The 25,879-nt window shown below is 42.6% G+C and overlaps 1 protein-coding gene across 5 annotated transcripts in view; it reads right to left on the reverse strand.

Moving 5' to 3' along the window:
- Positions 1 to 196: 196 nt before the first annotated feature.
- LOC129172020 (protein eva-1 homolog A) overlaps positions 197 to 25,879 on the reverse strand; it is a 72,123-nt gene continuing 46,440 nt past the window's right edge. For 2 of the 5 annotated variants that reach the window (XM_054761341.1, XM_054761343.1), the window contains exons 2-4: positions 5,083 to 5,217; positions 2,565 to 2,744; positions 199 to 1,812 (exon numbers count right to left, since the gene is read on the reverse strand). In XM_054761341.1, the coding sequence (XP_054617316.1) occupies positions 1,433 to 1,812; positions 2,565 to 2,610 (426 nt within the window). In that variant the 5' untranslated portion in view covers positions 2,611 to 2,744; positions 5,083 to 5,217 and the 3' untranslated portion in view covers positions 199 to 1,432. The other 3 variants (XM_054761344.1, XM_054761340.1, XM_054761339.1) reach the window with 3 other exon arrangements.

Genomic DNA, 25,879 nt, shown 5'->3' on the forward strand with positions numbered 1-25,879 from the left:
ACATCCACGTTTCCGTAGCCTACTAAAACGTGTAAATTGCACACAGGTACATTGAGTTGTTGTGTCGAAATGTACAATACATACGTAGAATATGATATAAATTAATAAAACTACAATGGCAGCTGAAATGAATAGTCGTTAAAAGTGCTTTTATTTTGATGTGTAAAATCTCTTGCCGAGTGGTGGGAACTGTAATTGACCACCAGGGGGCGACCAACTATAAGACTGCTTGCTTTCTGCAGGACAACAAGCTATAGTGAGCTCGACTTTTGGGTTTTAAATATAAAAACATACATGTACAACTGGATTTAAGAAGCCAGAAGACGTGCTATTTTTAAACAGTTTATTCCAAACAAGGGAGTCATCTCTTGGTCTCACTTTGCCAGTTAATGGCGCATTATTATTCAAATTGAAACACGAACCATTCTAAAATAAAAATGATACAGCTTAGACAGGCTTTCCCAATGTGGGTGACCTTCATATGTTCTGCGTGCTATCAAGTCAAAAACAATTTTTTGATGAAAAACATTGTCATTTTTACACTTTTAATCCAGGGCAGCACAAACAGAACTGTATTGTAAATAGCTTATATCATTGTGGGCTATGCGATTTCAATGTTATCTCACAGTGGTGGATGGTTGTGAGTCAAGAGAAGTGTTCTGACCCCTTTTCTGCACGTGGTCCACTTTTGCAAAAAGGCTAAAAGGAAGTACACTTGGAATTATTTGGTATTTCTAGTCATCAGACCTCATAGCTTGAAAAGGCACTGCATATACTGTATCAAAAATAAGGTGAAACCACTAAAACCTCTTTGAGGTTCTTTGTATCATAACTCTTTCAATGCAGACTTACATGATTAAAAGGGTTGATCCCCCCCCCCTCTTAGAAGGCAAAACCAAACACAGACACTAGGATTGTATCCCTGAGGCGCCAGACAACCTTCAGCTAAGTATAAAAATATCTCATAATAAACAATACATGAGAACAAACAACTATTAAATATTATAAAATAGATTTCATAAGGGTTGAGAAAAATATCTTTTGGTTTTTTTGTAAAAGCGGAAAAGATTGTCCTGTACGGGGTTCCGCTGGAATCCAAAGGGTTGCAGCTGCCTGCAGGCCTCGCTCCTTCAATCACCGTGAAGTCTCCACAGGCCTCTGAGGGTCCAAGGCAGCGAAAAGCGGAACAGCCCACTTCAAAAACGGCCTCCTGAGGTCAGCGGCAAGGCAGTTTAGCCTTTCACCTCTCGCATCCGGTGGTGAGGCGAGCTTGCCATAAGGACTCTCGTGCAGATGGGTTCTATCTTACGGTACCCAAAGGAGAAGGCGAAAGACCACAGAGGCAATTCTATCTTCTCAAGTCTGCAGGTGGACAGGTGCGAGCGACCCACTGCAAAGCAAGTTTAAGTAAGCTTTCAGTCCAAAGCAGTCATCAGTAATACCGATTGAGACTCCGCGTTCCCGGGATGTCGGGCTGCCCGTTCATCCAGATCTCCCTGATGATCCGCTCCCTCTCCTCGAGCCGCTGCGCTCGCTCCAGCTCCTCTGCCGACGTGAACACGTTCATGTTGAGTGTGCGTTCAAAGCGCCGGTGCCGCCGCGCCGACAGGTCCGAAGTGGTGTCCCAGTCCGAGTCCGAGTCGCTGGAGTCGGAGGACGAGTCAGCAGGGCGCGTTCGTTTTTTGGCCGGGGGCCGCTGGCGGGGCTGGCAGTCCGTGCGCCAGGAGATCTGGACTACCAGGGCGAAGAGCGTGAGGAAAAGGCCCAGACAGACACCGCAGACGAAGAAGAGCGCTGCCCTCTCTGGGTGGTCTGTTGAAGAGATAACGACCAAGAAAGTGAGTCATGTGTTTGAAAATAATTGCTTTCCTTTTGTTTCATATCAAATATTCCACAATATCATCTGCTTCACCGGACCTTTAGCTCATATGACTTCTTGCTTCGACTTATTGTCTCCATTACTAAGGCTGGTTTGGCAAAGGCATGGAATCACATACCCTCAGCTCCCAATCAGGCCTCTCTCATTGGATAAAAAACACATAAGAATCGAAAGCAAAATACTGTACATGTCTTGATGTTGGATACGCGTCTACGTGACAATGCACCTGCAGCAAACTCAAACGACGAGCGCACACCCGCAGATGGACTGACCAGTGAACAGGAAAAATCACGACCAGTTATTTAATGCGGAAGTTACCCGCTGCGAAGACTGACGCCAGGCCAAAATACCGTAAAAGCCCATATTTTTCAAGATGTGCAAACTCAAAGACAAAAAAGAACAAAATAGATCTCCCCCCACCGCCAACATCAGTGAAATAACAACTTGGTAGACTGCAATAAAAAAATATTTTTTTACATTTTTTGGCTGCGGCGTGTGAGTGACGGGAAGAAAAGCTCTGACGGAGATGTCGTTTGACGCCACCTGTTGGTTTTCATGTATGATATCGCTAGCCGAGACACAAAAATGCTAAGAAAAAAATACTGGTTTTACATTGACAGATGTTGCTCTATCATCAAGCATCCCACACAACAGAACAGAAAAGATGATATGCACGAGGTCCTACTTGATGCGTATGTGTAGGCCGCCAGCGCGTTGCTAATGAGAGCCATGCTGGAGCTGGAAGTGGAGTTGATAATAGGATTAATCTCCGGGGGCCGCAACGACGGAGTCTCCCCCGCCTCTCCTCTTCCGACCTCCGGATACCTCTCCTGGTTGGCGCTGGTCTCTCTTGTACGCTTCCGATCTGCAATGGGAGGAAAACATCAGGAAAGCCCGAGTGAAGAAAAAAGACAAAAAAAGGACAACTGAGAGGAGACGAGTGGGAGGTTGACAGGATGTGAGTCCTCGTGGACTTGGAATCTGTTGTTGTTGAATTCAGTGAGACTCAGTCACCGCATTTACTGTAGCACATGTGGGTCATTTACGGTTAAGAATGTGCAGTGTTTCTCAGCATGTGAGTCATCCGCAGCGTCGTATGTGGGTATTAGTTATTTTACCCACATGCAGCTGTAAGACCATGCATCCTCCCACCCCTGTAACAGCCTGTTTTGAGGTGGGCTCTTATAACAAGTGTACCTTTTACCCCATAAATAAGCAATGCCTCACGGAAATAAACCAGACATAAAGGCCAAGAGTAAAAAGTATGCACGGCTAGAATAATTCTAATGACTTGTGATGATGTTTTTGTCATTGTTTAGTGAAATGTCACACAAAAGTGACCTGTAATGGTAGACACTTCAATTAAGGTAAGCCAGACTTCATATCTGATAAACATGGTTTAGACTGGAATTGCTCACTGAACGGCTAAATGTTTCCACCTGGACCCACTGCTGCGTCATACACCCCGAAAAATTCACAACCACATGCATAAAAGCTAGTCTAAAATAAACAATAAACAGGTAAACGTAATTATGGCTCATTATCATCCTCATTTGGTTGGCTGCTTTCAACAGTGTGAGGGTTTGCAAGGAAAGACTGACAGTTAAAGCTACTTTCAAACTAATACTAAAACAAATCCCAGTTCTGTTTGTATGTGCAGCCCCAAAATGTAGTTTAATTTTAATGCAAATTACAATGGAAAATTGTATGCAATGTTGCCAACGTATTATTATTGTTATTATACATTATTACAGTGTTTCCCAACCTTCATTGAGCCAAAGCACACATTTTACATGAGACAAATCTCATAGCACAACACCAAACAATAATGTGGCAAGAGGAAAACGCCAACATGTGATACTTTACAGCTGCTCCCCCTCTTATGGGTAGTTGCTCTTGGTGATGTACTTTTTAATATAACCGGAATAACCTAAAAGGAATTGTCTCGAACAATACTGACTCGGGGTGATACTCTTTTATGTTATTTAAAAAGAAAATTGCATCGGGTCGACGGACTCCTCTGGAACTCCTCAAGGCTCTAAGTTGCTGGATGGATCGAGGAGAAACGACATCCATGGCTAACTTTGATTTTTCCCGGATTCTTCTGCTCCTCTCTGGATTGTGTCATTGAGGTTATGATAAATTTATAGTCCATGCGCTTTCGATGGAAAAAAGGTTTCTCCTTTTCCCTTCTGCAAAAGATGACACGGCGTAATCCAATTCTTAATATAAAGAGCTTTATATAAATAGCTAAAGCTAAGCTAAGTGTTAGCTTGACTTGCTATGTAAGTGTGTTTTAAGAGAAGCACTAAAACCAAACGAGAAAAATCCAAACGGCACAAATTTATACCTCTTGCTGTAAGCAAACATATTTAATGCTAAAAATGTTGATAACTTGTTAGGCATGTTTTAATATACCTAGCTAACATTAGCTTAAGTTGCTAAGTGTTTAAAAGATCTTTCTTTCGCTAAAAGCACAGTTTTTGTTTTTTTACATTTGCAGTTTATGTTAAAGAAAGGAATACAACAAACATATGCTTACATGCTTTTGTCATGTGTTGCTGAACACCTCCTCGAGTCGGTTGGTTCATCGGAAAACAGATATGTTGTATATCAAGACGTCAAAGATCAGGAATGTAGCTTTTTAACAACACGTGTCATGTTCCACCACGACGTATTTCATTCAGTATCACTCTATCAAAGATGTAAACTGGTTTGTCCAGATGAGCTGGAAGCTTTTGAAAGCGGTTCCAAGGAAGCGAAGGCCAGTCGAGCATGCGGGACTGTCAGCGCTGATGCAAACATCCTCATTTGCTGCTCCATTCTCCTCATCTGCACACAAGCGGTAGCTGAGCAGAGCAATTAGTGCTCTGGATGCAGGCTGCCTTCCCTCATGAATGCATCTTTGTTCAAGTCTCCCGCTTTCGCTCTCTTCATTGCTCTTGCCGTGTCTCCGCCTTCTTTCTGGGAGTTTGGCCGACTGATTTAGCCTGTGGTCGCATATAAGTGCATCCACTGACTTAGCATATTTTAAGGCGGGTGATCATATATGGCGCAGCTAGAATCCATATGGAAACAGTTGAACCTCCGTGGTTTAAATATACATACATGCCCTGGTTTGATTTAGGGACTGCTTAACTGCTCTCCATGGGGGGCTGTGAGGGCTTGATCCACGTACAAGTGCAGTGTGCACTTTTGCTCACCTGGAACTGCGTTGGGGCGTTTGGCCGAGGTCCCCTGAGGAGGGCTGTCTCCCACTACGTTGGGGTCATGGGCGTTGGACGGGGGGGAGTACACGGGCGGCCTGGAGCTTTGTTCCTGCAGCAACTTCTTTGGGACTTCACAGAGACGGAAAGAAGAGGACAAAGGAGAATGAAAAGAACGGACAGAATCAATAATATACATTCATATTTGAGCAATACAAGCGACTACCAGTAGATAATTATGCAAATGTAAGAATATGTCTTCAAAAGTACTTGCGGTAAGAACACAAATGTTATCCAAAAGGAGACTAAGGGCAGCAAGATAAAACCACTGCAGCAATATGGAGACTGTGGACCACCTACTCAATCAATGAGTGACCCAACAGTGGTTGACACCACCCACATGGTGTCAGGTCGCCATACTTGGAGCCCTGTCTGAATAGTACCTAGTAGTAACTGCTGTTGCCAGTGGAAAAGCATCACCAGTGAGTAGGTATCTTGTAGTGGAAATGGGAAATGGGAAGCCAGTCTGGTCTGTAGATGCTTTGAGAGATTGCCTGTAGTTATGCAAGAGCAGCCAGCGGCGTGCCATGCACTGTCTTTACTATTCAGCATCAGAGAATGCTATAATAAACCAAAGTTCAGTCGTCCCTCGACACATTGCGCTTTTTCAAAATATCTAAATTAATAAATCATGCTGTTTTGTGGTTGAATACAGCCTATTATTGTTGAAAAATGTGCATATTTAAGCAAATTTTATGTATTCTTAGCCTAAACCAAGCATTTCCAAGCATAAAACTGGCTAATTGAAGGAAAATACACGTATAAGGCACTCAGAAGACGCATTCTAAGACAGGATATATAGTATTCTACACTGGTCACCGGGCATCAGTAATGTTACATTGTCTACATTATGTGTTATTTATGTCTTATTTTCTGTTATTATGTCTACTATATCGGGTAACACGAGTATAAAAGTGACTATAGTGGTGTTATTTCATGTTTAGAGGGCTCTAATGTTAAAAATCATATTTAGAAGGTTGTAAGTGTTTGTAAAAAATAAAATGAAAACAGCAAAAATGGAAAAACAAGCAAAAAAGCATAACATACTGTAACATACTAATAATATGCTAGTCGCCAACAACAACGCTGAGATGTAGGCTGTTTAAATAAGGAAAAGCATCTGAGCATATCTACATGGGTTGGCTTAAAAAAAAAAAATGTAAAAGTGGCCCCCAAATCTTTTTATTTTTTATTATACGGCCCTCGGTGGAAAAAGTCTGGAGCTAAACGGTGACCAAGTGACCTTGAGCTAAGCCCCACGATGATTCTTCCGAATTTGTCTTTGCACAAATCGGTCTCGGCTTTCCAAAAACAAAAACGACCACCCCGATAGCCAAATAGGCGCAGCACCCCGCAAAGCAAGGCACAGGATGTGTGCTGTGCACCGCCTGATTTTCAGCCTGCCTGCCAAATCCGGTGAATTATGATAAGATTCCTGAATCACCAACATCGAGCAAAACCCAAACATGCTGACTCACCAAGACTGTGTTTTTCATTAAAAATACATTCACTTGTTGACATTCTCAAACAATGCTGTGATTCACTTTCACATTCGAGTTGTTTGAGCTTGCACTCTATTTCCCGAAACCCCCCCTTCCTTCGTCCTCCAATCCTCACAGCGTCCTGCGAGTGAGTCAGGGAGTCTGCACTCTTTCCATAATGCAGTGGGGCTATACATTCCTACCGTGCTCTCATGTGGATTTGGCGGGCCCAGGCTGTAGGCCGGTCAGTGTTTGTGTGCACCCTGTCAAATTAATGGCGAGTTACACCTCTGCAGAGTGTCTGGACAAACAAATGGCCAATGAAGACAAATCAGCTGCTTGCTGACATCAGCTGTGCTTGCGGTTAAACACGTGTGTGATATTAATACAACAAGAGGGTCGTGTACATCATTGTCAAAAAGTGCTTTAAAAACAATATTCATGGAAGAGTCAACTAGTGAGAAAAGACATTGAAAACATTTCTTTTAATGCAGCTTGGACTGAGCTTGGAACATTTAGCCACTAAATGGTAGATGAGCTGCTAAGTGAAACATCGCCATCGACCACCGTGGAATTTGGTTATTAACAACGGTTTGCCTTTAACGCAACGTGCAACACATAATGACTAATATAATCTGAACCAACAGAAGCTATCAAAGACAACCTTTACCTTTCATTTGACATTAAAGTGTAGGATTTAAACAGTGAATTAATACAAATAAATACTAAGCAACTGTCAGACTTGGACAAGAGGTGGCTAACAGCGGGTGGAAGTAGCGGTCGCGGGGTCCAGTTTGGAGGCCTTAGAATCTCCTTTCTGCTGTTCGCAGACGATGTGGTCCTGATGGCCTCATCAGGCTGTGACCTTCAGCGTTTACTGGGGCGGTTTGCAGCTGAGTGTGAAGCTTCTGGGATGATACTCAGCACCTACAAATCTAAGGCCATGGTTCTCAGTCCGAAAAGGGTGGTCTTGCCCCAGGTGGAGGAGTTCAAGTGTCTTGGGGTCTTGTTTCCGAGTGAGGGAAGGCCATTGTGGTGAAGAGGGAGCTGAGCAGGAAGGCAAACCTCCCAATTTATTGGTCGATCTACGTTCCAACCCTCACCCTATGGTCATGAGCTTTGGGTCGTGACCGAAAGAACGACAAGAGTTTCCTCCGTAGGGTGGCTGGACTCACCCTAAGAGATAGGGTGAGGAGCTCGGTCATTCGGAAGGGGCTCGGAGCAGAGCCCCTGCTCCTTCACATCGAGAGGAGCCAGTTGAGGTGGCTCGGGCATCAAGTCCGGATGCCTCCCTGGTGAGGTGCTCCGGGCATGACCGGCCGACAGGAGGCCCCGGGGCAGACAAAGGACACGCTGCAGGGATTATGTATCACAGCTGGCCTGGGAACGCCTTGATGTCCTCCCGGTGGAGCTGGAGGAGGTGGCTTTAGTCCAGCAAGTCTGGGCTTCCCTACTGAGACTGCTGCCCCTGCGACCCGGACCGGATAAGCAGAAGAAAATAGAATGAAATGAAATGGAAAGGAGCGGTCACTTTAAATATATGAACAATCTACATTGCAAGTGCATGTGCCAGGCCCTAGCCTACCTCTTCCAAGCATGCTGGGGACCAGAGAAGGGTACCACGCTTGAGTACGGTCAGGTCCTGGAAGTTGCACATTCTACCAACGGATTTCCTTACATTTCTGTAATGTGGCTGAACCACACAATCTGTCACCTAAATTGGTGAAAAAAACCTCAAGAATCTGTTGGGCCAATTCATTCAGAATTGGTTGGAACCCACTAAATCAACAACTCCACTAAAGTGGAGGTGAAAAAGGCAGCTTTCCTCATCAGTTCGACATGCTAATCACGGCTCCTAAAACTCCCCTGGATCCCCATGCTACCACGCTGCAACCGTCACCCACACCACGCCCTGATTACAGCCTTCTGATTGGCCCTAATTGGCTACACATGTGGCCCAGGGTCACAGCGATGAGATGTCATGACACACACACTTTTCCTTACACACATATCCGGTACATACACAAGTTAAAACATATGACACCAACCGTAAAACATGCATGGTGATTTTCGTCTTGAAATAATCGGCCGGAAAAAAAGAATGCAAAATGGAAAACACAAGATCAGGGTAGTTACTCTCTGAAACCATGCTTTGACGTACCCAGCTTGGCAGCAACAGCCCTGAATGGACACTGGGCGCGAAGATACGAGGCGAGAAAAGAGCGTTCGTAACAATGGCCCGTGTTTACACTGGCAGAGCTCTGCTTTGTTTTCCCTGGGCGCTCTCTCTGTGAACCAGTGTGTGTGTGTGTGTGTGTGTGTGTGTGAGATCACGGCCCATGTGCTGACCAGTGCAGAACACTATTGGACAAAGCCCTTGTAAGCCTGAGGGGATATAGTGAAATATTAAACCAGGCTAAATCTGAAATGAGATCAGACCAAGGCCAAGAAATTAAACTTACTTTAGCCCACATAAACACACTACAGGGGAGGAAATATTACGTGTCATGTTTAGCAGTGAACCTTTTAATATTGATGCAAATACACCCAACAAAAATATAAACAAAACACCTTTGCTCAACACAAAGGCCAATTTCTCTCAAATATTGCTCACAAATCTGTCTAAACCTGTGCTAGTGAGCACTTCTCCTTTGCCAAGATAAGCCATCCAACTCACAGGTGTAGCATGTCAAGATGCTCAGACAGCGTGACTACTGCACTGGCTACAATAAAAGTCTACTCCAAAATGTGAAGTTTTGACTGTAATGTTACGACAACGAACTGCAGTCAGGTTGAGCCCCCGATGAGGACTACGAGCATGCAGGTGAGTTTAATTAAGACTAAACACAGCTACAGTAACACTGCGGGATAAATTGTTTTGTTATCATGGTTGACCTAAGCCATGTAGTACTGAGCAGTTACAGTTAGGACAGATGGATATGGACTACACTGATGCTTGTCCACAGTAAGTTATATTTCCAATTCTATGGTTATCATCATACTTTTCCTCTTAGCCATCACTGATACATAACAAAAAGGCTCGTGGAGTAGCATGATCTCATTTTCAGCCGGTTTTTAAATTGTACTACTTTTATGGTGCTCAACGTTGAAGGTCCCACTGAATTTAATTGCAATTTAATGTTTTTTTTGCTATAAAAATAAACTTACTTGGCATTCGGTGCAACATCTGGTTTCAATCAGCAAATACAGCCAGTGCCTACTTAAATGCACAATATTAGAGTGCTTTCTATGGACCAACATCATAACACAGTCTTGTTTTGGTCCAAGGCCCACCCGCCAGTCACGCAACAGTCACAATGGGTGAAGGGTGCAGTAGCTCAAGGTATCTCCTGCAGTCCCTCCTACTCCTCAACCCCCATTGAAATCCTCCTAACAGCATCCAGCTGACAGCAGTGCTTTGTGCACAAGATGGCATGTATTTGATATATAAACAAGATGGCGCATTGTTGTAGTGGAGGATAGCATCATTAAATGACTTCAGCCAAGCAGAGACGTAAACATCACATTCTGAAAGCATGAGTCTCTACGGAGAAGCCAAACAACTCTTCTGTGTGTGCACTTTGGAACATAAGGGGAGCTTATAGCTGTGGCTTTGAAAGTCGAACCCAATTAAATCTTTGCTCTGTCTCCCAAAGAGCACTAAATGTTTCTAATTAATTCGCCATATTCAAGACAGCCATACATCACAAACATAATCATTTCCATTTTCATGTGGCTATGGAAACACGGCTTTGCCTATTCCAGCCGACGGAAAACAGCATAATGTGTACCCTCAACGAGAAGTTGGAACCAGCAGATACCGAACACCATTAAAAAGCATCTGCAGACACTGAATGTAAATGCGCAGTGAGAGGGGACTCCAATATATAGAAGCCACAATTAGAATGTTCCATCCTGGACAACTGCCACCGAGCAAGGCCCTTAATTCACCCTGCAGGAAATGATCTGACGCTGTTGGCAGGAAAGCAAGGAAGTTATTGACGGTGATTAGTTGTAAATGCATGAAGAAGAATCTTGGAAAAAAAAGCCACAAATTGTAAGCCCCCATCTGATGTGCAAGAACAACCTTTGGCCCCAGCTACATTGTTCATAAATTGCACTGGCATGCTGAAAGAATATTGCAATTATAACTTATCGGATAGCTTTTAGAATTTATCGGATCCTTAATTTGAAAGACGATATTCGATGCAGTGCGTCAGTTTATCGCTGGGTGTGTTATCCACGCAAAAAGATGCCTCCTTTATTTCCCCCAGGAACAAAATAACAGGTGGTGCCATAAGGTGGCATTAATTACCTTAACGATGACTGATACCGCCATGTGTCGCAGTAGACGAAGACACACCGCCTGCAGAGCAAACATGGCAACTGCAAGGATGAAGTTCACAGTGGCGAAAGTGAAGAAGACACACTGTTATAATACGTATTACCGTGCTTCCAGCTGTACAATCTGTATTTAATACGGGGACCCCAAAAATGCAAACTAAGCAAGAGGGTCAGTCTAAAAGCATCCACAGTCAAATGCATGGAATGAGGGTTCAGGAATGGGAGAAGATGCAGCCTATATTTAGAGATTGCATTATCTACTTCAATGGTTAACAAACCTCCCTCTGTTGACAGATCTACCAAAACAAGGAACACATACGCATGCTTACACAGCATGTGCACTCTCACTTTAACACAATCATCACTTCTGCTCCAAAATCCACAGCTGTTTAGGCTATCTAAACACTCCTCCAACACCACACTTGCAAAAACACACAAACAGTTGGCGTCATTATTGGCGATGCAGAAGAAAATAGTCGCATTGCTGACAGCGTGCGCTCATAACAATCGGTGACAAAACCACTCAGCTGTGTGGCTTGATCTCACAAAAAGACACGGACTACAAACACTACAAAATGTCCTCAACATGCATGGTATGCTTTATATTAGTTCTGGTGCTAAACAAGCACACATTGTCAAACAGGACTGCAATCTAACTGTGGCTGTGGATCGTGTGCCTTCTTAGTTGCATAACTGGCCATGATATTGCATTAGAATTGCATTAGAACATAAGGGGGGTTTTCCAAAAAATAAGGGAAATACAAAAGTTTCAAAGTAAAAAAGTTCAGGTTTCAAACATGGATAAATATTAAGAGGTAGTGCCAAATGGATCTGTAGCTGTCCAAATGTAATGGTGGCAGAATGAATGTATGGGAAACACTGGACTACCACATATAATTAATATTCATAGTTGCCTTTCTACTCAGGCTGGGATTGCGCTGATGGACTGGACTTGCGTTGATGTAGAGCAGGGTTTCCCAATGTTAGGGACCCACCACAGAGTGCGATTCCGTTTTTATTGGGTTGCCAACCTATTGCTGTATTCTCCTGCACTGCTCATCAAGCAGCCACGCAGTTTCAAAGTAAAGGTGGTTAATGTCGGTTGTAATAATGTAATGTTTTCTGTGTACCTCATCATGAATCTATGCTGACTTTACAGCAATTCTGTACATGATGGACTTTATATATGATGGAACCAAGAGCTAAAAGATTTAGGAGACCCTGATGTTGAGATTTACGAGCTGCCATTCAAGACGTTCTTTGTGTGGATGATGTACGCAAGCAATAACTATCCCACGATTAACATCTGGACCTGTGCCGCACCTGTTTGTAGATTTACGATGTCACCGTTCACCATCAAACTTGAGCAGAGGGCAGATGTCAAACTCTGTAAGGAAATTAGCAACAGAGAGCCTTTGGGGAGGCTATAAAAAGAAGAGAGGTTTGGGGTGGAATTTGGGGTTCAAGAGGTGCAGGACTACAATGTAGGATGAGGACAGGGGGTTCTGCTACAAATAAAACATGACCAGGACCCAATTACAGCACAAACGCATAATGCAAATACAGCACATTGAATTGCCGAGTCTTATGGTCTTTTTTGATGCAAAGGATAAAGGCAAGGCGTTCCAGAAAAAAGGACATTTTCCACTGTTCAATTTTTGACCCTGCAAGTCCCGTGGTGCAGAAAAGAGATGAAAGCTGCCTTGTTTGTATTTCTACGTGCTTATTGGCTATACGTGAGCGAGGTGGGTGGACGGTCTAAGCGTCAGCAAACCCTGACCGCTATCTAACGCGCCAGTGGATCAACAAGGATGTGACCAATGCTGATTCATCACACTGTGCCTAAACTCACTCCTTCATACTGTATCAGACTTATGAGGTCATGGATGGGATGCGGCGTTAGGGTTGGGGAAGAGGGACTTGCTGAGGCCATCAAATGACAGTATCTTGTGAAAGCAGTCATTTGTTGTCACTAACATGGCGTCAGGAGATAAGGTCATGGCGGGTATTTACATGACTTCAGCATTCAAAGGCAGGGGCAGTCAGCAAACAAGTTCATATACTTTATACAGTCGTCAAATATGATGCTTTCTTTGTAGTATTTTCATCTTCTTATATAACCCAGGAAATTGTACATTTGACCAAAAATGTATGTGGGATAAAAAAAACAAAAAGAGGCAGTGGTTGTATTTCCTCTGACAGCAGAAGCTGACAAGGTCACAGTCTAAATGCGTCTCACTGATAGGACAAACTTCAATGAAGAAGCTAGTTAAGGGGCACGGCGACTAAGATTCCACAGAGTAATAACACGCTCTGATAACAGATTAAAGTCATGGAAGGGTTATTTTTGCGCCCATGAGAAAGAAATGTCTGCACTTCATTCTCAGCATATTTCATGGTGGCCAACCAGGAATGCATTTGTCCCTCTTCTTTAGAGTTCATAGCATGTCAATGATATGCAATATAACAACCATTATGTGCCCCAATGGCAACAGATATGTAGAGAAAAGCAGAAACCTTAGCAGTGAACCCTGTGGGACACCACATAATTGTAAAACCAAACAATCAAGATGACTGTGTGTGAAAATGTGACCAATGTCTGCTGGAAAGTGACTTCAGTCAGTTGATAAAAGTCTCCTTCCATATCAGATTGGCCTTGTCGTGAACACCACAGATGACTGGAATAGATTAACCATTGTTTCTAAGTAAAGAAGATGTGGTGTGAACCAGATACCACAGCAGCATCTGTATCGTTCATCGCCCTATGATTTAACGTTGGCCTTCTTTAACACTTTGGTAACACTTGTCTGCCATACGCGCTTCTGGAGCCCTATCGTTGTTGTGTAATTAGATGAGCCTTCAGTGATAGCCAGCCAGACAGGTAGTGGCCCAGGCATCGCCCATGAAGTTTGGGAGTCTTTAACACGGATACACAGTCGGGAGGCGTGTTATCGTTCTCATAGCGTGTTGACAGTGCAGGGGAGTATTAGTGGTCAGAGCTCGGCAGATGTAATGATCGGGAGTTCTGGGTTGGTCTGTCATCGCTCGTATCGCCACAGAGACACATGCCTCTTATGCGCCCAGTTGCAATAAACATCAGTTTTATTTAAATTTTGCCTGAGAATAAGATTTACTGCACTTGTCGACAGGCAGAACAACAACGTAGGACAGTTCAGGACAGTTCACCGCGACCGACTATTTGAGAAGCACCGGCCCAAAATATGTTGTGCTTGTCATGCACCATCTGTTTAAGTGGAATGTACATTTCAGTGTTTAATCAGATGTCATGTTTGTTTTCGAAATGACCAGTGCTAATTGTTAGCGCAATAAATGCATGTCTTATGCAAGTCATGATTGACATGCTTTATTTCTGTATGTTCAGTTCTACAGTGCTTCAAAGTAAAGGCTCTGAGACGGAACTCAAGTGGAGTCTTTATTGAGAACCTGTTATCGGTCTACTGAGATAGCAACCAAAAGGTAACGAGAGCAGAACAACACTGAGACTGAAAGTCCCCTGTGCCCTGACACCTCGCTCTACTATTCAAGAAGCACTGACATAGAATTTATGCATTCAAAAGCTACCATTAAAAGTTGAGGACTGGTGCCAAGTCCCACACCAGTGGGAACCTTTGATTTGAGATTCGCTGCTGGGGGCTATTGTTAGAGCCACTGGAAGTAGCTGTTGATGGGTGGCTATATGGCACAGCTGTGAGCCATCACACGAAAATGGAGGACAGATGAGCGATAAAAAAAAAGATGAACAAATGCAGCTATTGTGAATGAACCCCACATATGGCACATACAGTATCCTCCTGTTAATGGCAGTGGGACGTTTTCTACTGGCATTATCAACACTGTTTGCAGCTAGTCCAATTTTATGTCCCATCTCCTCCTCCTCGGCCTTTTTCTTCTGACCCTGCCCACTTAGCTGCAGTCTTAAAACAGCTTGAGCCCTAACAGATGCTGATTGGTGCCCTGGGGGGTCAGGACTGGAGCGAGAAGGCGTGAGGGAGACAGACATAAGCGTGACGGACACAGACGCCTCTGAAAAAGCTTTTAAGATAAATATCTCTTTCTACTTCGTCCTACACTGTGGACATACACATTCTTTTAAGATGAAAAATGGGAAATAAAAGAGCACAAATTTGCTGCCAGCTGGAAACCTTGTGACTTTTTTTCCCAAATGATCCAATGGGTGACGTTTGACTCTAGTTGGCAAAATTGTGTTGCTTTTACACTTCAAAAATGCAAGCATGCCAACATCAGTATGTTGACAGTTGTATTACAAACTTATCTTGAGCGTTTGTTCATTTGGTGAGGGTGTATTCCTCATACAACATCCACAGAGCCTCTCAAGCAGAGGCAAGGCTCCATTTCTACCACGACAGTCAGTCAATGATATTTGATCTGTGAGTTTCGCTGTGTGCGTGGGGTTGCACATTACATTTGACATTAAACAGACATGCTCAAGTGTACATTATCACAACGGTGGACACCTGACACTTTCATTCCGACACACTACGCAGAACTGTGTCTAGATCAGGGGTAGGGAAACTATGGCTCCCAAATGATAAAATGTATTTATTTGAATTTTTTTTGCTGACATTTTAAAGTAAAACAGAAATCACAGTGTTAAAAATAACATTCAAAATATAAAACTTTCTCATGCATTTTAATCCATCCATCCATTTTCCAAGCGGGCGGCCAGAGCCAATGCCAGCTCCTTTTCATATTTTCAGGGTCAGACACCAAAAATCGATTATTACTGGACAATGCGGTAGCCTACCCGGGTCATCAAGAGGTCAAGAAGTAAACTTCCCTCCTTTAATCAAATAGTCATCTAGCTAATTCAGCAGAGCTAACTCTTTTTGACGAAGAAGATGGCGAAAAGAAAGAAAGATGCGGAGTACGGTGCAAAACCACGCAGCACCAGAAGTCGCATTAATGGTAAGAAGCATTTTATTTATTATTGGCTAGCGTCATTATAACACCAAAAAGAATCAATTCAGAGACTTCTTATATTCTAAAGTAGCTGGTCTTGCTAAAAAATGTACACATTTATTTGTATTCAATGTTAAAAAATATTATATGGCTCTCACGGAAATGCATTTTAAAATATGTGGCTTTCATGGCTCTCTTAGCCAAAAAGGCTCCCGACCCCTTGTTTAGATCAATGCCCGGGACAGAGTGGGACACAAGGGAGGAATGGGAGGTGGGTGAATCTTAACATCTTAACTTTTCAATGTAAGTTGCAACAGACAGCTACTGTAGTTTTATAATAGCATCAAAAACGACACAACACGCCAGCTGTGTTTCCCCATGTTGACATTGCAACCTTAATTAGGGATCTGGATCTAGTCTGCAGGATTAAACATCCAAACTCTGAGACTTTTCATCTACACAGGCCAGAGTGCTGAGAGCTAGCTTGTGTGTGTGTACGTGTGTGTGTGTGCGCTTTGTTAACTGAGTTGCAGCCTCGTCATACATCCAACTTCGCACTCCTTTGGGCTTTATTTGTTTATCGGCCTACAGATCTGCTTCCAAAAGCACTGGCTTCTCACTTTGCTCAACTCTCTCCAGAGTTCAGGGAAAGTTAGTGTGCTAGTTTTGGCATAATCCTGCTAAAAGGCAAATTTAAAAAAAAAACGATTTGGTAAAGCTGATAAATGCAGTCTTTCTTTAATATGATTTGCACCGGTCAAGGACGTTCCAAAAACGTGAGCGTGTGCAGTAAAGGCGGTGAGCGCTTCAAGAACCACCCCATTGATGTATGGGTGACCTTTATGGGGCAAATCTCACATCAACACTCTTTTCAAAGACGTTTTATGAGGTGAATGCAAGACATACGACGCTCACAAGTGGCACATATGGTTGCCCTCTTCCAGATTTTTAAAACATCTGTCAATCCTTTGTACTTTTACCAGGAAAGAAATCATTTTGGTTCCATTTATTCAGTCCAGACCTTGCTGAAAAGTATGCTAGAGGCATGTGCAACAACAGAATCAAGTTCAGGGTTCAAAGCTGATATTTTTCGGCTATATAAGGCTACATTCACACAGCAGGTCAATTCCCATTTTTTGCTCATATGTGACCTGCATCTCATTTTTCATGTCAGTGTGAACAGGACAATTAAAACGTTTTCAAATGCGACGCACGCCTCTTTCCGGTATGTATCTGATGCTACTGCAGTCCAAATGTGCAGGTTGTGTATATCTGACCTATACGTCATCGAAAGGCAAAAACCATCACAATTTGTTGCCGAAATAGACGAAGAGAAGAGAAATGGTGGACGAAGGAGCAGAAAACAGTCACGGCGATGTCCCACCAGCCCTGGCTCCGACTGGTCACCAACACGCTCCTTGGAACAGATGTCGCAGCAAGTACCCCACGAGCTGCCGCAGCAAAATTCCTTTCCCTGTTCCTTCTTAAACTCTGACGTAAAATAATTTGGTTAAGAAAATGCTGACTTTGGTTGCGTAAAATTCTTAAAATCGCCACAAATGTGCCAGGACTCAGACCACAAATTGGGGCCATGTTTACTTCCATAAACAAACTGGTCCACATGTGACACCGCATTTTCGCACATGACGGTTTTTCAAAGTATATTAATAAATCATTGCTGTTTGGTGGTTGACTACAGCCTATTATTAGTAAAAAAATATGCATGTTTAACCGAAATTTACATATTTTTGGCCTAAATTAAGCATTTGCAAGCATAAAAATGTCCTAATGAACAAACAAATAACTAACTATAAATATGAGGCATTCAGAAGACACATTTAAAGACATATGTAGTGTTCTACACTGCTAACACGAGGATAAAGCTGACTATAGGGTTGTTATTTCATGTCTAGAGGGCTCTAATAAAAGTAAAAACCTGTACTTAGAAGGTCATAAATAGGTTTTCTATGCTCTAACTACAAAAATATTCTATATTATCAAAAATGAACCCTACTTCAAAGAAATTCACTTGTCAAGGTCAGTTTTTGAACAGAAAATCTGAACTGGACATCATACCCTGCAGAGTGAACAAGACATGTGAAAAAAGATACGCGGTGGTAACATTTGGTTCCGTTAACTTTGTGTACAATCTGGCGTTGCTATAAGTTTTTGCATTTTTCACTACAATTTTAACAGAATCAAAGCCTATACTGTATAACTGGTGGGCCAGGGCTGCGAGCAGAGCTACAAGTGGTGTCACAAATTGGAGGTCTGGCTTGGATTTAGCTTGTGGATGTTATAATGCAATTCAATTCAAACCAAACACACTGCGACAGAGAGAGACATCCAGGTTTGCGGTGGGGGGTAGTGAGGGATGGAAATTCCCCATCTGACGGTGAAACCAGGAGGGCCTCAAAACTGAAGGAGCCTTAGTTACAGCTGACCATTCAAATTACACTTCACCGTATTCGGCGTATTGGCGCGAAAGACGACTGCAGAGCTGATCCAGGCCCATCCTAGCGTGTTTTTTGTGGCCAAATGCCAAGATCCAAATAGAAACCACTTTGCTCAAGAGTATACAAGTGAAATTGTCACACTGACAAAACAGCCACTGTGCTCAAGCTGCAACTGATCAACGATCTAACAGGAATGCATGCTATGGTTTAATGGTAACAAGTCTTAAAACAGCACAACAGATGCAGAAGAGCATTCATGTACAGGGGACTGGTAGCAAATTAAATCGATACCAGGCATCTCATTATGCTCCAACAATAACCTGACATTCACCAAGATTAAGAGCTTTTCTGACCATACAAACACTCCCACACTCCTGTTTACTATGTACAGTTTGGTACAGTCTGCAATTTTTAAATTAAAAAAGAGTCAAAGACATAATGAGTGATCTGGATGGCTTTTAGACACCCTTTGGGTTACAGAGGACAATTTTACAGAATGGTCCAAGAGTGGCAGGACGGTGCTAGACACATTGGTCCACTGATTGGGTCAAAGAAAGCAAGCAGTAATGCTTGGTTTCTGGCTTACTGGTCTAAACTTGGGAACCATGGGAAGCCGAACTGAACCCTGCTACTTGATAGTGTGGAGAAAGTAATGAATCACCACACAAAGAAGCCAATATCAATCAATGATACATTGTTGTCATGTCCGAGGAGCCATTGTCCACCTGGTCACAATCTCATCACATGCAAGCATAACGGACCAGTAGAATTACAATAGCAGCAACATGCCAACCCTCAACACACACCTCATGAGTAGAAGAACCCTCTTGGGTGTCAGGTTGCAGGCAGGAAACAGATGGTCCGCTGTGGCGAGGAAAAAAAAAAAAGGGGAAAAAAGCCAAATGCCATAGAAGGCAAGCGCGAGTGACTTCTTTTCTGTTTTTGTTTTTTTTGCCTGCATTTCTCCATCCTCAGCTGGAAGGAAGAAGAAGAGTGAGGCTGCTTTGGTGTTGGGGGACCGGATCAGATCACAGTGATGGAGCTCCGTGGGAGATTCAAACCTAGCACGACTTGCTGGACCTGTATACTATTAAAAGCTACTGTGCGACACCCTGCTAGGTGACCGAATATTTCCAGACTTGAGGCACGTATTTGGCTGCTCTTAATATTGGCATACAATCTTATGACTTATACAAACACGCCACTATACTACTGTAACCCGCCTGGTCCAACCAGACCTGCATTCTTCTCAGGCTCAAACCGGGAGGGCTAAAGCCTGGACTGGCATTCGATGCCCAGCACCGCTCTTAAGGCAGGGAATGAGGTTTACCAACGTACTCTCGCGCAGCTGCACCAACTGAAATCCATGTACTACCATGTACTATTTGGACTACTTTGTCAGCTATGGTTCCAAGTGACCCAAGCGACACGATATGGGCGACCATAACCACTCACTGCTGGTCTAATGCATTGATTCATGGAAACTATTGATTTGATTTTCAATAAACACATACAGTAATAACTTAAAATACAGTATTGTACTCCACAGTCTCCAGTTGCTACACTTACAGGACTGCCCTCAGTCTCCTCTTGGATAAGACATATGTCTCATTCTCCTCTATTGTTGTTTGACAGCGTGAAGGAGACATTCAGTGTAACTTGTTTTTGCAGTTTCCTAACGATTCTATTTTGAAGTCCCCACAGAGCCGAGTCGGTACTGTTCAGTGGAGAAGCAACACAGACGCTTTTCAGCAAAAAGTTGACTTTGCCAAAAGCAACCTTATGACCTTCGTGTGGTACAAAAGACTGACTCATGAACTGCTCAGGGAATATAACCTTTGACCCTGAAATCAGCAATCAGAGACCAATATTGACTTGAGTCGGGTCATCACTCAAGCGGTTTGACCCTGGATGAATTTGCAAAGCACTCAGCTGTTTATTTCAGTCAAACCTTGTCTTTGTTCTATTGTTCTTCAACCTGTCATCATCGCTAAAACTCTAAGGTATGTGAATATGATTGAGTATGATTCATTTGATGACATCAGTTGCTCCAAATTTCAATCTCTAACGAAGTACAGTCGTCCCTCACTACATCACAGTTTGAACATCACTCCCTCGCTCTCATGTTTTTTCAAAAATTAATTTATTAATACATGATCACTGTTTTGTACGGCCTATGATTAGTCAAAACATATGCATGTATAAGCAAATTGTACATGTTCTTGGCTCAAATTTAGCATTTTCAATCGTAAAAATGGCTAAATGAACGATACAAATATAAGGCTTTTAGAAGGTGTTATATGTGCTGTAGTGTAATATCTGTGACACTTTGTGCGCTTTTAAGAGGCAGGGTCTGGGAAGTGACATATGTGATGTCAGCTAGCTCCTGTAGAGTTGCTGAGTGTTAGCATGGAGAGTGTCAGTGACTGGCGTGAACTGTGGCTGACAGCAGCTCCTGTGTGAATATTCACTGCGCCATTGCAGTAGTATTCTACTACACCAAGTATCCTGTCAATGCTAACATGTGAGTCTATGTAACATCTTAATTATGTATAAAAAGTCTTATTTTCTAATAATGCGTCAACTACATTTGGTAATACAAGTGTAAAAGTGACTATAGGAGTATTATTTCATGTCTAGCGGGCTCTAATAATGCTACAAAACATATTTAGAACAGGTTTTATGCTGTAACTACAAAAATATTCCATTTATGAATGAAGAATCCTACTTTGCGGGAATTCACTTATCGCGGTCGGGTCTGGAACCAATTAACCTCGATAAACAAGAGACGATTGTACATTAAGTCTACAAACCCTTCCGCATAACTTAAAGAAATACAGTACATAGAAATGAGAGCATCACCAGGATGTAGTAGCATATTTGACAGCGTGACCACACACAACTTGGCATTAAGAAAGAAAAGATATTACGAGCTCTAAATCTTGACACTCTCAAGCAGCTTCCAAAACTTTAAGATAATCCTTTAGTCGATGGAGATTTATTTACACTGGACCACAAATTTTGGTATGGAGTAGCATGAAGCCAAACAGTCTGGTGCAAGTGCATATTTTAAAAAGAGCTACATAAACAGACTTCAGTTGACTTATACTGTGTTGCATTTCAACATGAAGCAGAGAGTCCCCATCCCTGTCGACATCTGCAGCTTATCATTTTAATGCCTCGTTTTGTAGTGCCGCCGCACTGTAAAATCCACATCATTAGGCACGTCTGCTAATTTTGACAACCTGAAATACAAGCCGTATTAAAACGTTGAAAGCTGCATGATCCTAAAACACGATTACTGAGCCCCGAAACCCACTTGACTCAACTACAAAAAAAACCCCTCACAAATTGAGCCTTTGAATTTTTATTCAAATCGTAGCCTTTAATCCTACAGTTTGGTCTTTCAATTTTTAACGAAGCATTGCTTTGTGTAGCCAAAACATCTTACCTCTTGTCCATAACTGCTCCTCATTTCACTGCTTTTCTTTCATGTCAATTATCAGTGAATACAGTTACAGTATGTACCATCCTAATCACTCACTTGGAAGTGTGTTTCACATACTTCATGCATCCTCACAAATGTTTGACCCTCCTTCAAGTTTCTTCACCCTCAACCTCACCTTGCTGACCTCCAGAATCCAGAAGGATCTACAACTTTCAGCAGTGATCGTACTGGGAGATAAAGGACCCTGCATAGCTACGGGACTCCTCACACCCCCCAGTCCGGCAAGAACACAGACATCAGAGAAGGAAAAACACCCTTTTTCTGCAAAACAATGAGCCCTGAGACGAAGGACCAAGTAAGGAAAGTACACACTAACTATTCTCTTAAACATTAAACATTTCATTGAGAGGCGGCTCCAAGCCAAACCTGCTCAAATTCAAACAGATTCTTCTTGAGAATGTATATGAGCAGCTGGAAATAACCACTCCAGTGTAGATAAGTTGTAAAGATGCTGACGTCTTGACTTGACCGGCCTGGGGAATCTTATTCCATCCACTGTCCAGTTTAAAATAGTCCAGCACCACTTCACTGATACTGTTCTGAGTTTTATTAGTTAGACCCTCAGTTAGTTGCTTTGATGTCCAAGGCTACTTAAATATTTGCACACTTTAACCTGTAGACCTGTTACCCCAGTGGCTTTTTCACCAGTGCAGTACTGCACTTCTTTGTGCCTTTGTCCATCACTCTATCCATTTACATACCACACACATATATATAAATACACATGTATATATGTATACATACACATAATGTGTATGTAACCTCAAGGAAGGAAACAAATGCTATGCTTAGGACCTCATAAATGTCATAGCTGGCAAAAGCCATGGCAAACATGGCCTCTTAAAGAGGCCTTTCCTGCTCATTTTAGAGTATTTTATGATATTGACATATATACTCGTCCCTCGTAATATCGCAGTTCGACATCGCTCTCTTCCATCGCTATGTTATGGTTTTCCAGAAATTAATTAATTACTGAATTAATGATCGCGGTTTCACGGTAGGCTTCAGGTCTATTCTTAGTGAAAACATATAGAAATACGAGTGATATGTAGTATTCTGGTCACTAAGCTTCAGTAATGACACTGATGAGACATCACCTTACATTACATTACCTTAACACTGCATAAAGTCATGAAGTCAGCCATGGCATGTCCGACATGATAGAGTGAAAAAAAGTTCTCCCATTTCGTGTGGAAGTGGTACATTTTTGACTTCTTAAGTTTAGCAGAAATACATTTGAGGCCAACTGGTTAGCTCACTAGCTTGTTAGCTCGCTAGCTGGAAAGCTATCAAGAAGAAATAAATTCTAGGCTAACTGGTTAGCTCACTAGCATACTAGCTAGCGGCCGTCTCGAGTCCCTGCAGCATAAGAGTTGCGCAATGCCGTTGTAAACAAAGAATAATAGGAGTGTGAAGGTTACTGCAATATATGCAAGTTATTGCATGTCTACAGGGCTCTAATGATGTTAAAAACCGTATTTAGAAAGTCATCAACAAGTTTTCTATGCTCCAACTACAAAAATATTCATGTTATTAACATTGAATCCTATATCGTGGAAATGAACTTATGGCGGTAGGGTCTGGAACCAATTAACCGCTATAAACGAGGGACGTCTGCAATGATATTGCATCCCAGTGGGGTTTCTATTAATAACATACTCCATACATCTCAAGTAGTGTACAGGTTACAGTAGATGTGCATTCTTCTCCTCTTGGCCGAGATGCTCAAACTCTGAAGCCTGCTCCCCGACCACGCCTATTCTGTTGCAATTTGACAGGCGTCAATGGTTGAATTTTTTCAAGAAAAAGCGACCATCGGCGATTACCACTGGCCACCCAGCAAGCTGTCATGAAGGGACCTCCTAAAAAATGTAAAAGATCTTGTGGAAATCTCATGAAGTTCTTGTACCCACCGTTCAAGATTTGGGAGTGGCATCTGTCATGAAATTATGGCTGTAAACAGAAAGGTACTGCAAAAATATTGACATCCAAAAACAGTCTTGGAGTCTCATTTGAAGTGGTAGCGGTCAAGGCCACTCTGATGAAGAATGGAGGCTGTACTGTATGTATGACAGGAGAAAGTAGTGGGAGACAAAAACACCCTCCACCCCCAGCGATGTTTAATGGGAGTGCATCTGCTTTGACCATCAGTAGGCCCTCTAGCCTCCCCGATAACTTCAACATGGAATCACACAAAAGTAGGGGAAAAGTGGTTGGAGAAGACGGAGCTACGCTTAGTATAGCAAATATAAGTAAATAAATAATAAGTCAATAATAAATAAATAAAGCACTTGATGATAAAGAATGAATAGAAGCAATTGTATCATGACAGTATGCTTTTTCGAAATACTTACAGTATGTTGAGATATGGCTTGCTGTTGCGCTGTGAAAATGAAGGACTGGCTTTCTTCAATTTTTGTTTTTACGACTGAGCAGTCACCCTTATCTAATGGTCAGATGCAGACTTACATGCTATTATTGTTATACTGCCTGTGTGCCCGTAATAGCCTGTGTGTACAATACAAGCACTATTGTTATGTCAATCTCTCTTTTAATCTCTGGAGGACGTTCAGAGAGCAACTTTGGACTAATAAACACAAGAGAGTTTACATTCAACTCATCAGAATGTGCTCATCAAACCAATTGGGTTTATTCTTGTTGCCTCAGGCCTGCCTTTCTCTTCACGTAACCTAAACCACAGGCTAATTCAGAAATTACAAACAAAGCGTCTCTTGTGGTTTGGGAGGAACCAGGACTTGTGAGCGCTGAACAGTTACGCCGTCAACTGGAGGGAAACCTGGCTGAGGAAGGCTTGCAGGCGTCGGCAAAAGAGAGCCACGTGTTGACAATAACACGCTTTTTGGTAGGCAATCAAGCCGTGTTTTAAGGATAGGACCTCTTTTTGGTCTTCATGGGCCCTGTTTACAGGGGATGACGTGTTTTTACGCAAAGTTTCATTGGAAGACACACGCAGGAATGCGAGGTTGAGTGACTGGAAAGATGCATAAAGTGCTTTCAATGTTGTCAGCTCAAAACAGAACCACGGGTGAAAACCCGCATATTTAAATGTGTTAGTCCAAATGAGACTTGCTGAAAAATAACCACAATGGAGGAGAACAAGAGGTCCCACCCAGCATGTGGCTGTTGGCCTTTCAAGTGAAGACTGGAGGAAGCAAGAAAACGGATGACTACAGCAAAGTGGAGACTGTGGACTACAATGCTGCAGCGTTCCAAGCTAGGGCACAGCGACAGGGTGTTTTATTTGCCAAAAGATGGAGGGCAGCAAGGAAATGGACCACTGAAGCAAAGTAGAGTCTATGGACTATAATACAGTGGCACCTCGGTTTTTCATTATTCATTCATTCATTTCATTCCAAAAGGTTTGATGAAAACTGAAAAATGCAAAAACCCAGGCAATTTTTCCCATAGGAAATAAAGCAAATCCAAATAATCCATTCCAGACACCCAAAAACATTTACAAAAAAATAATTTTAGAGATCATAGTACATTTTCCATAAATCCCACAGAGGGCAAATGGACAAGTTTGGTACGTGCAATATTGTACAAAAACCGAGGCAAAATTTTGGCAAAAATTTTAGATGAAAACCAAATCATACAAAAACTGAGGCATACAAAAACCGAGGTTTGACTGTACTACAGCGTCCCGAGCTAGGGCATAGCAACAGGGTGTTCCATTCGAGAGCAGATTGAGGGCTGCAAGAAAACGGACCACTACGAGAAAGTGGAGACTGGACTACATAACTGCAGCGTTGGACTGAGTAAGTATCATGCAGTAAAAAAAGGGGACATTGTATAACCTCACAGGGGAGATGAATGACACGTGAATACATATTTAAGTACGAGTGACAATGATACAGAATTTTAGAGTGAAATTTTAAGCCAAAGAATTGACTACACCTGCTAAAATCAAAGAACCCCTCAGGAACATTACCATCAATGCCAGTGCTAAGAATATGAGGTGTCCTGGCTGGTCCGCAACCCCT

Source organism: Dunckerocampus dactyliophorus, chromosome 19, assembly GCF_027744805.1.
Source record: "Dunckerocampus dactyliophorus isolate RoL2022-P2 chromosome 19, RoL_Ddac_1.1, whole genome shotgun sequence".
Lineage (NCBI taxonomy): Eukaryota > Metazoa > Chordata > Actinopteri > Syngnathiformes > Syngnathidae > Dunckerocampus > Dunckerocampus dactyliophorus.